The 13759-nt window shown below is 39.3% G+C and overlaps 1 protein-coding gene across 2 annotated transcripts in view; it reads right to left on the bottom strand.

Moving 5' to 3' along the window:
* Positions 1–13759, bottom strand: part of DPY19L4 (dpy-19 like 4) — an 85266-nt gene that overhangs the window by 55665 nt on the left and 15842 nt on the right. The window contains exons 3-6 of one of the 2 annotated variants that reach the window (XM_053558808.1): positions 9876–10000; positions 3066–3156; positions 2684–2805; positions 2123–2268 (exon numbers count right to left, since the gene is read on the bottom strand). In XM_053558808.1, the coding sequence (XP_053414783.1) occupies positions 2123–2268; positions 2684–2805; positions 3066–3156; positions 9876–10000 (484 nt within the window). The remainder of the gene's footprint in view (positions 1–2122; positions 2269–2683; positions 2806–3065; positions 3157–9875; positions 10001–13759) is intronic. The other variant, XM_053558809.1, reaches the window with a different exon arrangement.

Raw genomic sequence — 13759 nt, 5'->3', positions numbered from 1 at the left:
TATTACTTAAGGCAAAGATTATAAATTGACATTACAACTCTTAGGTAAATGGTTAATGGTAAAACAACAATAAACAAACAAACAAAAAACCCATTTATTGGTGCCAAAGAATACCACAGATTATTTTCTAGTAATTAGAAAAAAACATGACAAATATGACTACTCATATGTTGGGGAACTATCATCCCTTAAACCAGTGTTCAATCTCAACTTTACCAGGGGTTGATCAATTAAATATTATTTAACTTCTAATGTCATGGGACACAAAAAACGTTATCATCTACAAAACAGTCTAGCCACAGTTGTTTATCTTAGACCATCACACCTTTACATGTAACTTCTAGGTTACAAAAACATAGGAGATAAAGGTAAAAGGTAAATGACTCCAGAAGAACACAAGACTGGGTCTCTTCAACAAATTATTACTATAGAAAAGAGACTATGTTACATTTAAAGAGATTTAAGGACCAACCAGGTGCAACATGTAGTGTAGTCCTGTATTAAACACTGGTTTGGATAAACCAGTTACATAGGGTATTTGGGGGCTGACTAGGAAATCATAATATGGACTAGATGAGATAAAAAGTTATTGAAACAGAAAGGTAGAAACTGCTGAATAAAGAAAACAGCATATTAGGGTGGCACCTGTGGCTCAGTGAGTAGGGCGCCGGCCCCATATACCGAGGGTGGGGGCTCGAACCCAGCCCTGGCCAAACTGCAACCAAAAAAAATAGCCAGGTGTGATGGCAGGCACCTGTAGTCCCAACTACTTGGGAGGCTGAGGCAAGAGAATTGCTTAAGCCCAAGAGCTGGAGGTTGCTGTGAGCTGTAACGCCACAGCACTCTACCAAGGACAACAAAGTGAGACTCTATCTCTAAAAAAAAAGAAGAAAGAAAAGAAAATAGCATATAAAACAATACAGACATAAATACATACGTGTATCTTGTTTTGGTAAAACAAACACATATATAAACACACACACTCTCTCATATAGAAAATGATCAAAACCAATATGCACCAAGGTATAAACAATGATGAGGGATCTCTAGGTGGTAGGAATATAGTTATTATTTTACTTTTGCTACTGCACAATGTACTTATATTGCTCTGCAATAAGTATAATATATGTACTTATATTGCTCTTCAATAATAATAACATTTGGTTCATCTTCATGCTTAATTCATTAAGCTGAATAGCTATACTTGAAAATATCTAAGGAAAAAATTTTAAAGATCTTCATATCAAATTGTTGCCAACATGTGATGCTAAATATAAACAAAGCCCAGGAGGAGATATAGCACTTAATGCTACATCTCAATAACTTGAAAGCTTCATACTTTTATTTAGGCAACTACTTAAAAGAAAATATGTAACAGAAGAAACATTTCATTTGTAAAAGTTTTATCATGTTAAGTGCTATGGGGAAAAGTGCTATGGAGAGGAAGGAGAATATCCATTATATAAGAAATAAATTTATGACATTGACCAATGCTAAGAACATGTTATGACTATCTCAAATGAGACAGCTCTCATTTTCAAAGGAAGCCCTACGCCCCTATTCTCTTTACACTCACTATTAAAGAACTAAGGCTTCTTTGATCATCAAAGGGGATAAACTTATTAATTCGAAGTGCACAGTCATAGATTAATGTAAAGCCCTTATCCTTGGTGGTCAACTTAATAGTGATGTATATGATGCCTCCTTAGGATTCAGTGGCTCCTTAAGCTAAAATGAAGGCATCGGTCAGGGTACAGTTCTCACAGGAGGCCTGCAATAGCAGCTCACAGGTTGTTGACAGAATTGATTTCTTTCTTGGTTCAAGCCAGCATTGGTGCACTGAATCCTTCTCATGTTTCAAATATCTTACTTTGCTTACTGAACCAACTGAAGAAAGCGCTCAGCTTTTAAAGGTTCATGTGATTAGATCAGGCTCACAGGATAATCTTCCGCCTTAAGGTCAACTGTGCTATACAACATATCACAATCACAGTAATGATATCTCATCATAGTCACAGGTTCTGGGGATTAGGGTAGGAAATCTTGCGAATGGGAGCATCTTCAGACACTGATACCACAACCACAAAAAATTGTAAAGATCAATTAGAAACACATTTCTTACCTGTTAATAATGAACCACGCAACAGTAAGCATTCCTGCTAGCCACGTTCCACTCATAAGCCAACTTGTAACAAATAAAGCACTAACATATATTCCTTGCAATCCAAAAACAATGCCAATATAAAAATACACTGGCTCAATAATCTCCTAAAATGGAAAAAAGAGAGTGAGATAATAGGATGACATTAAATAACTTGAGGACTCAAAAATGTTTGAGAAAATAGGCCAGGTATGGTGGCTCATGCCTAGCACTCTGGGAAGTCGAGGCAGGGGGACTGCTTGAGCTCAGGAGTTCAAGACCAGCCAGAGCAAGAGTGACACCCCTGCCTAAAAATAGCCAGACATTGTGGCAGACGCCTGTAGTCCTAGCTACGTGGGAGGCTAAGCAAGAGGATTACTTGAGCCAAAGAGTTTGAGGTTGCTGTGAGCTAAGACACCATGGCACTCTACCAAGGGTAACAAAGTGAGACTCTGTCTCAAAAAAAATAAAAATAAAAATAAAATATATAAAAACAAAAATGTTTGAGAAAATAAATATTAAGGTCAAAAGAAAAAGACATACATTGCTTCCAGTTGCTTGATATAAAACGCTGGCGATGAGTTCTGGATAGACAGACATGTGCTGCACTGCATTTATAGTCTTCAGAGATACAGTCTTGTTATTGTGTGTCAGTTCGTAAACACCTTAAAGGCAGAAAGATTGTTCTCCAGAATATTTATTGTTTTTCAAATAATTAAACACGCCATTCAGTAGTCACTATATATTTGATATTATCAATAAATCTTAAAATATAATATCCATCTGATTTTTCTAATACTTTCATTAAGTACAATAAGGAGAAATACCTATATTCTAACACAAACTCCCACAAAGGCTCCAATACAGAACAATGATTTCTTTTAGAAAAAGATTGTTATTAAACATATAACTATGATCATCATACCTCTTTCAAATGAAGGTGCCTTTAACATATCTTTATAATAGGAGTAATAAATGGCGCTGTCACCCTGAAATGTGATCTCCCGTTCCAGCTCCTAAAAGAAAATGAAATAATTATTTAAATACCAGTGTTTTACAAAGAAAAGTTAAATGCCTGAGGTGATGGATACTGCCATTACCCTGACTTGATTAAGTCACATTGTATGCCTATATAAAAACATCAATGTACCCAATAAAAATATATAACTATTATAACTCATAATAACCAAAAATTAAAATTATTTTTAAAATAAATAACAGTGTTCAGCTGCAGTCTTCCTTGCCCCTCATCTCCTAAATTAACATACCTATTTGTCTTTTTATTCAAAGACATGTTTAAATTTCCTTTAATCACTCGTAGCCATATTAATGAGGAGATTAAACTTCTCAATCATCTAACAATTATTACCATTTTTTTTAAGAAACAGGGTTTTGCTATGTTGCCCAGGCTGGAGTGCAGTGACTATTCAAAGGTGTGGTCATAGCTCACAGAAACAGAATTCCTGGGCTGAAGCAATCCTCCTGCCTCAGCCACCCTAGCAGCTGGGATCACAGGCACATGTCACAGTGCTTCGCCCTGCCAAACATTTTAACGAAACACTTAAGTTTTTTTGTTGTTGTTTGTTTTTTTGAGACAAAGTCTCACTTGGTCACCCTCAGTAGAGTGCCATGGTGTCACAGCAACCCCAAACCCTTGGGCTCAACTGATTCTCTTGTCTCAATCTCCTGAGTAGCTGGGACTACAGGCACCCACCACAATGCCCAGCTATTTTTAAAGGCAGGGTCTCACTCTGGCTCAGGCTAGTCTCAAACTTGTAAGCTCAGGCAATCAACCCACCTCAGCCTCTCAGAGTGCTAGGATTATACACATGAGCCACCGTGCCCAGCCGTACGCTTAAGGTTTAAAATGGGATGTAACTTATAAGTCATTACCTGCTTTATATATAAGGAGAATCTAGAAGGAAAATGCAAAGAAATTCACTAAAGATAACAAGATTCTAGAAAGACTGGTAATAACAAATGACAGCTAAAGTGTTAGAGGTCCATAAAAAATATATGTTTAGGAAATTAACTAGCATTTCCTATTATTACCCCATATTCCATGTATCTGAAACACCAAGCCCATACTTAGAACTTTTCAAAAGCAGCAGATACTTAAGCAGTGCTCTTCAAATGAACATCCAGAAACATGCAAGTCTTAAAATACCTAATATTTGGCTAAAGATAACCAATAATGTAGTAGTCAAAATTATTAGTAGGACTTCTGCCTTTTATGCTGAATCAAACTTTTATGAATCTATAATCTTTTAAAAATCAAACTTGAAGGTCAGGTGTGGTGGCTCATGCCTGTAATCCTAACACTCTGGGAGGCAGAGGTGGGTGGATCACCTGAGCTCATGAGTTCCAGACTAGCCTGAGCTAGAGCGAGACCTCATCTGTAAAAATAGCCAGGCATTCTGGTGGGTGCCTGTAGTCCCAGCTACTTGGGAGGCTGAGTCAAGAGAATTGCTTGAGCCCAGGAGTCTGAGGTTGCTGTGAGCTATGACACCATAGCACTCTACCAGGAACAACAAAGTGAGACTGTCAAAAAAAAAATGAAAAATTAAAAATAAATAAATAAAATCAAACTTAATTTTCACACATAATATTTACCAATTAGTACACAACAAAAGATATTAAAATAGTTTGAGCAGTTTTCCCAAAGTTTGATCAACAGAACTTTCTAAGATGTTGATGGGTGTTACCAAAGAGTTCTATAGCTAAATAAACTTTGAGAAAGGCTGGATTAAATCCAGTTAAATGGGTTTCTTTATTGCAAGACTTCTCAGTATTTCAGTATATATTATACCCTATAAAATCTCAAAGAGGAATTCTTTCCCAGTTCTATCTGACCAATGAACCCCATTATTTTCCCTATTTAGAGATAGCTGTTTTCTGAATGTCTGTGTCCCCCCCAAATTTTATATTTTGAAATATTTTTTTTTTTTTTTGAGACAGAGCCTCAAGCTGTTGCCCTGGGTAGAGTGCCGTGGCATCACAGCTCACAGCAACCTCCAAATCCTGGCTCAAGCAATTCTACTGCCTCCGCCTCCCAAGTAGCTGGGACTATAGGCGCCCACCAGCCCACCACAATGCCTGGCTATTTTTTGGTTGTAGCCGTAGTTGTTTTGTGGGCCCGGGCTGGATTCAAACCCGCCAGCTCAGGTGTATGTGGCTGGCACCTTAGCCGCTTGAGCCACAGGCGCCGAGTCTATATTTTGAAATCTAATGTCCAATGTGAAGGTATTTGGAAATGGGATCTTTTCCTTCTTTTCTCCTTTCCTCCCTTCCTCCCTTCCTCTCTTCCTCTCTTTCTTTCTTTCTCTTTGAGACAGTTTTACTCTGTCACCCTGGGGTTGAGTCCTGTGGCATCATAGTTCACAGCAACCTCAAACTCCTGGGCTGAAGCGATCTTCTTGCCTCAGCTTCCCAAATAGCTGGGACTATAGGTGTCCACCTCAATGCCTCACTAATTTTTCTATTTTTAGAAAAGGGTCTAAAGACCCTTTTTTTTTTTTTTTTGTAGAGACAGAGTCTCACTGTACCGCCCTCGGGTAGAGTGCCGTGGCGTCACACGGCTCACAGCAACCTCTTAACTCTTGGGCTTACGCGATTCTCCTGCCTCAGCCTCCCCAGCAGCTGGGACTACAGGCGCCCGCCACAACGCCCGGCTATTTTTTGGTTGCAGTTTGGCCGGGGCTGGGTTTGAACCCGCCACCCTCGGCATATGGGGCTGGCGCCCTACTCACTGAGCCACAGGCGCCGCCCGGGTCTAAAGACCCTTTAAAAAAGGGTCTCACTCTTGCTCAGGCTGGTGGATGTGGGGTCTTTGGGAAATGATTAGGTCATGAAGACGGAGACCTCCTGAATGGGATTGGGGTCCTTATAAAAGAAGGCCCAGAGAGATTCCTCACCCCTTCTACCATGTGAAAACACAGCAAGATGGCCAGCCATCTACTTCTCAGCCCCTAGAACTGTGACAAATAAATTTCTGTAGGTTATAAGCCACTTAGTTTATGGTATTTTGTTATAGCAGGCCGAGTGTACAAAGGCCTAACAATTAAGTTCATGGACTTGTCTAGAAAAAGTGCTACATTCCTCATTGCTGAATATTACTATGGTTACCTTGGGAAGCTATGCACCAACATCAGTGCCTAGTCAACCCTTCAAAGTCATTTTGAAGGCTGATTTCTGGAATGGCCATAAAAGCTATCGTCATATTACTTTTTTTTTTTGAGATAGTGTCTCACTTTGTCACCCTCAGTAGAGTACCGTGATGTCTTAGCTCACAGCAACCTCAAACTCTTGGATTCAAGCAATTCTCTTGCCTCAGCCTCCCAAGTAGCTGGGACTACAGGCACCTGCCACAACACCCGGCTATTTTTAGAGATGAGGTCTCATTCTAGCTCTGGCTGGTCTCAAACTCGTGAGCTCAGGCAATCCACCCGCCTCATCTCTGAGAATGCTAGGATTACAGGCATGAGCCACCACGCCCAGTCAGTCGCATTACTCTGAATGCCCTGAATGTCATCAAAATGTCTTTAGTATTTCCTTTACCTCCCAGTAAAGAAAAAAATCATTAGGGCTGTTATCACGTGAGTATGGAGGATACTCCAATACAGTAATTTGTTTACTGGCTAAAAAACTCCCTCACAGACAGTGCCATGTGAACCGGTGCTTTGCTGTGATGCAAGAGGCATGAGTTGTTGGCCAAAATTTTCAGTTATGATTTTCCCATTCTCTATTGATGTTTACTTGGGTCTGCTATGTTTCCCAGTCAGCCAAGGATTTTGACATACAACTGGACTAATTTTTGCAATGTTTTCATCAGTTCTGCTCATTATACTGGTCACTCTGACCTCTCTTCATCAATAATACTTTCTCTCCCCTCAGAAAAACATTTAATCCATTTGTACATTGTCATTTTCTTCATGGCATTATCCCCATAAACTTGAACTACATGTCCCTGATTTCACTTTCACTCTCGCCAAGTCTAATAGGAAATTAATGAATGTTTGTTCATTGCTGTAATTCAAGCTCTAACACTCTCCTGCAAGTACACAAAAACATGCCACAAAAATAATGAACACCAGGGCTAAGCGTGGTGGCTCATGCCTGAGCCACCCAGCACTCGGGGAGGCAGAGGCAAATGGATTGCCTGAGCTGAGGAGTCCAAAACCAGCCTGAGCAAGAGTGAGACCCGTCTCTAAAAAATAGCCAGCTGATGTAGTGGGCACCTGTAGTCACAGCTACTTGGAAGGCTGAGGAAAGAGAATCACTCGAACCCAAGAGAATGAGATTGTTGTGAGCTATGACACTAGAGCACTCAATCCCAGGGTGAATGAGTGAGACTCTGTCTCCCCCCACCAAAAAAACAAAAACAATTATGAACACCACTCAGCAAGACATCCCCACACATTCACCACAAACATAACTGTAAGACACTGATAAACCAAAGTTATGAAACCTTACTAGGTAGTTTGTAGCAATGTAAGCACACAATGTAAGTTCAAGAATTTAATCATCAGACTTTGTACTAAGAGCTGACTGACCTAAATAAATTCCCTTAAAATAATTTTGTATTTGGGCGGCACCTGTAGCTCAGTGGGTAGGGCTACGGTCACATGCACTGAGGCTGGCGGGTTAGAAACCAGCCCAGGCCAGCTAAACAACAATGACAGCTGCATCAAAAAACTATTCACGTGTTGTGGTGGGCACCTGTAGTCCCAGTTAGTTGGGAGGCTGAGGAAGAGAATCACTTAAGCCCAAGAGTTTGAGGTTGCTGTGAGCTGTGATGCCAGGGCAACATAGTGAGACTCTGTCTCAAAAAAAAAAATCATCATCATCATTATTCTTTTGTATTAATGAAAACAGATTTGTTTCTAAGATTTCAAAGACTAAACTCTCAATTGGTGTTTCTCAAATTCACTGCACATATGAAACACCTAGAGACTTCGTTAAAATATAAATTCTGATACTACAGTGGGATCTGAGAGTCTGCAATTCTGAAAAAGCTGAATGCTCTGTCAACGCTCCTGGGCAATACACAATGCATTGAAAAACAGTTTTTGATGAAGGCCTTCTATATTTTCAAGTCTGGTTCTCAGTTCTGCCCATACAACAGAATCAATTGGAAATATTTTTTTAAACATTGTTCCCAACCTACCCCTACCTAAAAATTTGAAATGGAGGTAATTTTTTTAAGCTCTTAGATGATTCAATTTAATACAGTGCTGAGAACTACTATTTGTCCACATAACATTTTCAAGAAAATAACATAGACTACACTAATAGCTAAATCAATTATTCAGTTAAATCGTTTGGTGTTGTTTTACTTATCAATGGCTGAGTCACCTTGACTAGTTGCTCAAAAATAAAAACAACAAAAACCCCAGTTTGGGCTCAAAAAAATTTTTTTTTGTGAGACAGAGTCTTACTTGTTCACCCTTAGTAGAGTGTCATGGTGTCAGCTCACAGCAACCTCAAACTCTTGGGCGCAAGACTCTCCTGCCTCAGCCTCCCAAGTAGCTGGGACTACAGGTGCTGGCCACATGTTAAAATATATTTTTCTCTGTGAACTGTATTTATGATCTTTGGCTATTTTTTAAATTGTGTTATTCATCTTACTCTTATTTATTTGTAGGAGTTTTACATATTTTAAAGAACTTAGACCTCTGTTGTATGAATTATATATTTTTCATTGGTTTGTATTTTTAGGCAAATTTACCAATTCTCCTTCTATGGTTCCTGAGTTTTTTTGGTTATACTTAGCAAGGCTATTTTATACCCAGACTATACAAATTTTTCCTACATTTTCTTTTCTTTTTTTTTTCTCTTCAGACAGAGTCTCACTTTGTTGCTCTCAGAAGAGTGCTATAGCACCATAGCTCACAGCAACCTCAAATTTTTGGAATCAAGTGATTCTCTTGCCTCAGCCTCCTGAGTAGCTGGGACTAAAGGTGTCACAGCTCATAGCAACCTCAAATTCTTGGACTGAAGCCATTCTCTTGTCTGAGCCTCCTGATGCCCGCCACAACACTCGGCTATTTTTAGAGACAGGGTGTCCCTCTTGCTCAGGCTGTTCTTGAAGCAATCCACCTGCTTTGGCCTCCCATAGTGCTAGGATTACAGGTGTGAGCCACCTCACCGGGCCCCGGGCTCAAAAATTTTAAAACCCTATAAAGACAAGCAAATTTTGAAAAGAAACCATTTCAAAGGTCAAACTATAAAATTACAAATATAATATAGCAAGTAAAGAGTTTGTAGAATTAAAACCAAACATTAATTATAGTAATATGAGGCAACATCTTAATACAGTTATGCCTGCTAATCACTTTCAACCCTCCCAAAACATTCTAATCATGTAAACTAAAAATTAAAATATCTTAATGCTAAAAAAAAAAAAAAAAAAATCTTAATGCTGAAACTTCCACCCACAGATTGCTTCTGAAATGTGGGCTACCAAAACTACTAAAAGGCTGAATAAATCTCATGATATTGCACTGTTATCAATTAATTACTTAATTGCACAAAGGAGAGTACCCTTATAGTTTCTATTCTATAAAATATGTTATTAAATATTTTAAGGTTGATACTGTGACTGTGTTCTCAAAAAGCTGCTAAAACTTTTGATCCTAATAACCATAAATAAGATAGCACTTGTCATACTTATTACATATACATTTTGGCTTCCTGAAAACACTAATTTCATATACTCAAAATTCTTTCTTCTTACCTGCCTGTTGGAAAACCAGAATTTCCGTTCATGGTATGCTGATAAATAGAGAGCATACATCATACCACTAGTAATCGCTGCAAGACAGCCAATGAAAATCTTTGCAAAGCGTTGAAATAATACATCTGAAAAAGCATATTAAAAGTAATCAAAATGTAATAGATACCCTTGATATGATGTGATAAAAATGGCATTCTACCTCTATGACCTTCCTTCTCAAAACCCCAAACCCCAGTCTAATCATAAGAAAGATATAAAATAAATTCCAATAGAGGGATACCCTACAATATATCTGACCAGTACTCCTCAAAACTATCAGAGCTTTTATTTTATTTTATTTTTTTGAGACAGAGTCTCACTATGTAGACTGGGTAGAGTGCCATGGTATCACAGCTCACAGCAACCTCAAACTCTCATGCTTAAGCAAGTCTCTTGCCTCAGCCTCCCAAGTAGCACCTGCAACAATAGGTGCCTGCTACAATGCCCAGCTATTTTTTGGTTCTAGTTGTCATAGCTGTTTGGTAGGCCCGGGCTGGATTCAAACCCACCAGCTCTGGTGTATGTGGCTGGTACCCTAGCCACTGAGCTATAGGTGCCTAGTCTGTCAGGGCTTTTAAACAAGAAGAGCCTGAGAAATTGTCAAAGCCAAGAGGAGCTTAGGAGACATAATAGTGCAATATAGTACCCTGGGATCCTGGAACAGAAAAAGGACATTAGATAAAAACTAAGATAATCTAACTAATATATGAACTTTAGTTAATAGTAATATATTAATAATGGTTCATTAATTGTAACAAATGTACCACACTAATGTGAAATGTTAATAATTCCCACACAAGGAAACTGTGTGGGAGGGTGTAATATGGGAACTCTGTATTATCTGCTCAATTTTCTTCAATAAATCTAAAATTGTTTTAAAATTAAACTCCATATTCTGGAAGAAGAAAAAGTTCTGAGCTCTATTTCACAGCAACATACTTTTTTTTGAGAGAGAGAGTCTCAGTCTCTTGTCCCTGGTAGAATACCGTGGAGTCAAAGCTCACAGCAATCTCAAACTTGGGCTCAAGCGATTCTCTGCCTCAGCCTCCTGGGTAGCTGGAACTACAGGTACCTGCCACAACACCTGGTTATTTTTAGAGAACGGGGTCTTGCTCTGGCTTAGGCTGGTCTTGAACTTGTGAGCTCAATCAATCCACCTACCTCGGCCTCCCAGAGTGCTGGGATTATAGGTGTGAGCCATTGTGCCCAGCCCAACATAAATACACTTAACACTACACAACTGAACAATGATTTTGATGGTTAATAAAATTAGCCTATTAATTTAAAAGTAAACAAAAGAAATGTATAGCCCAATAGCAAAGAAAAAATAAGTTAATTCAGAATTACTATTGGTGGCTCGGCACCTGTGGCTCAAGCGGCTAAGGTCCCAGCCATATACACCTGAGCTGGTGGGTTCGAATCCAGCCCGGGCCCACCAAACAATAATTATGGCTGCAACCAAAAAATAGCTGGGCATTGTGGCGGGTGCCTATAGTTCCAGCTACTTGGGAGGCAGAGGCAGGAGAATCGCTTGAGCCCAGGAGTTAGAGGTTGCTGTGAGTTGTGACGCCACAGCACTCTACCCAGGGTGACAGCTTGAGGCTCTGTCTCAAAAAAAAATAAAGAATTACTATTGGTTGTTTTCCCTTTCAAGGAATTGTTTCTATTTTGAATAACTTACATACTATAAACTAGAGCCATATAAAATGTACAATTCAGTACTTTTTTTTTTTCCCTGAGACAGAGTCTCACTACGTTGCACTCAGTAGTGCCATGCTTCACAGCTCACAGCAACCTCAAACTCTTGGGCTTAAGTGATAGTCTTGCATCAACCTCCCAAGTAGCTGGAACTATAGGCACCTGCCACAGTGTCCAGCTATTTTTTGGTTGTAGTTGTCGTTGTTTGGCAGGCCCATAATGGATTCAAACCTGCCAGCTCCAATGTATGTGGCCGGTGCCCTACCCGCTGTGCTACAGGTGCAGAGCCCAATTCAGTACATTTTAATAACTATGCTTTAAAACAGTGGTTCTCAATCTTCCTAATGCTGTGATGTATCTTCATTGTTACAAAGGGGTCACGACACACAGATTGAGAATAGCTGCTTTAAGATCACCTACAACCGTTAACCCTATATATAGCTGCTTGTACGTACACAAACTACTTCTCTTTTTTTTTTTCTTTCTTTTTTTTTTTTTGAGACAGAGCCGCAAGCTGTTGCCCTGGGTAAGTGCTGTCACGTCACAGCTCACAGCAACCTCCAACTTCTGGGTTTAAGCGATTCTCTTGCCTCAGCCTCCCAAGTAGCTGGGACTACAGGAGCCTGCCACAACACCCGGCTATTTATTTTTTTTTTTTGGTAGTAGTTGTCATTGTTGTTTGGCAGGCTGGGGCTGGATTTGAACCCGCCAGCTCTGTTGTATGTGGCTGGCACCTTAGCCGCTTGAGCTATAGGCCCTGAGCCCACAAACTACTTCTTGATACAATAACATCAAACACACAAACACTTAGGGATTTTATATACACAGGATGATTCAGTCGTGCGATAGCCATTAAGTGTAAGAACCAGGAAGCCTCAAGGGCCAAAAGCCAGTGTTGTGTTACTGAATGATTGACAGGTTTATAAAAATCAATTTGCTGTTCAGCTAAACTAAAATCTTGACTATTTTTTAAAATAATGTTTTAAAATATTATTTAATAAATATCAGTTTGCAACAACACAGTTTACTATGCAAGCTACTATTGAATGGAATTAGGTACCACTAAATAATAAGAATTATATTCTAAATGATTGAAAAACACTACCAAACAAATCAAATATTAGCATCACTATGATATGATTGTTTTAAAATTTCCATTTCCAACGGCACATATAAAGCATTTGGCATGGTACCTGGTATGTAGTACATAGTAAGAGTTTAACAAATATTAGGTATCATTACTGTGTAACACAAGCATACTTACAAAAACATGAAATAGTTAAAACAATGTCGATAATGTGAACTATAAAAACTATTAAGAAAACTGATCTATGGTGGCAGTTTGGTGAAAGCACTTCAAAGTCCTTGTATATGTTTCCTATTTCTTTTTCATTAAAACTTAAGACAATGGCAAAATGATCCTGTTTATGAGGAAATATTATAAAAAGTATATCCTACAAATTTCTTTCTTTCTTTTTTTTTTTTTTGAGACAGAGCCTCAAGCTGTCGCCCTAGGTAGAATGCTGTAGCATCACAGCTCACAGCAACCTCCAACTCCTGGGCTAAAACGATTCTCCTGCCTCTGCCTCCCAAATAGTTGGGACTACAGGTGCCTGCCAAAATACCCGGCTATTTTTTGGTTGCAGCAGCCATCATTGTTGTTTGGTGGGCCCGGGCTGGATTCAAACCTGCCAGCTCAGGTGTATATGGCTGGCGCCTTGGCCACTTGAGCCATAGGCACTGAGCCCTATTCCACCAATTTCTACATATTAATGTTACCTTAATATTAAATATTTTGCTTTCATAAGAAGTCAAAGATGGAATAGCCATCAAGCCTTCAGTAAGCCAGACTGGTGCCTCACACATATAATCCTAACACTATGGGAGGCCCAGGTGGGTGGAATGATTGAGCTCAGGAGTTCGAGAATAGCCTGAGCAAGAGTGAGACCATGTCTTGGGAGGCTCAGGCAAGAGGATTGGTTGAGCCCAGGAGTTTGAGGTTGCTGTGAGCTATGATGCCATAGTACTCTATCCAGGGCAACAAAGTGAGACTCTGTCTTTTTTTTTTTTTTTCTTTTTTTTTTATTGTTGGGGATTCATTGAGGGTACAATAAGCCAGGTTACACTGATTGCAATTGTTAGGTAAA

This window comes from Nycticebus coucang, chromosome 13 (genome assembly GCF_027406575.1).
Source record: "Nycticebus coucang isolate mNycCou1 chromosome 13, mNycCou1.pri, whole genome shotgun sequence".
Lineage (NCBI taxonomy): Eukaryota > Metazoa > Chordata > Mammalia > Primates > Lorisidae > Nycticebus > Nycticebus coucang.
This window is presented reverse-complemented; position numbering and strand designations above follow the sequence as displayed.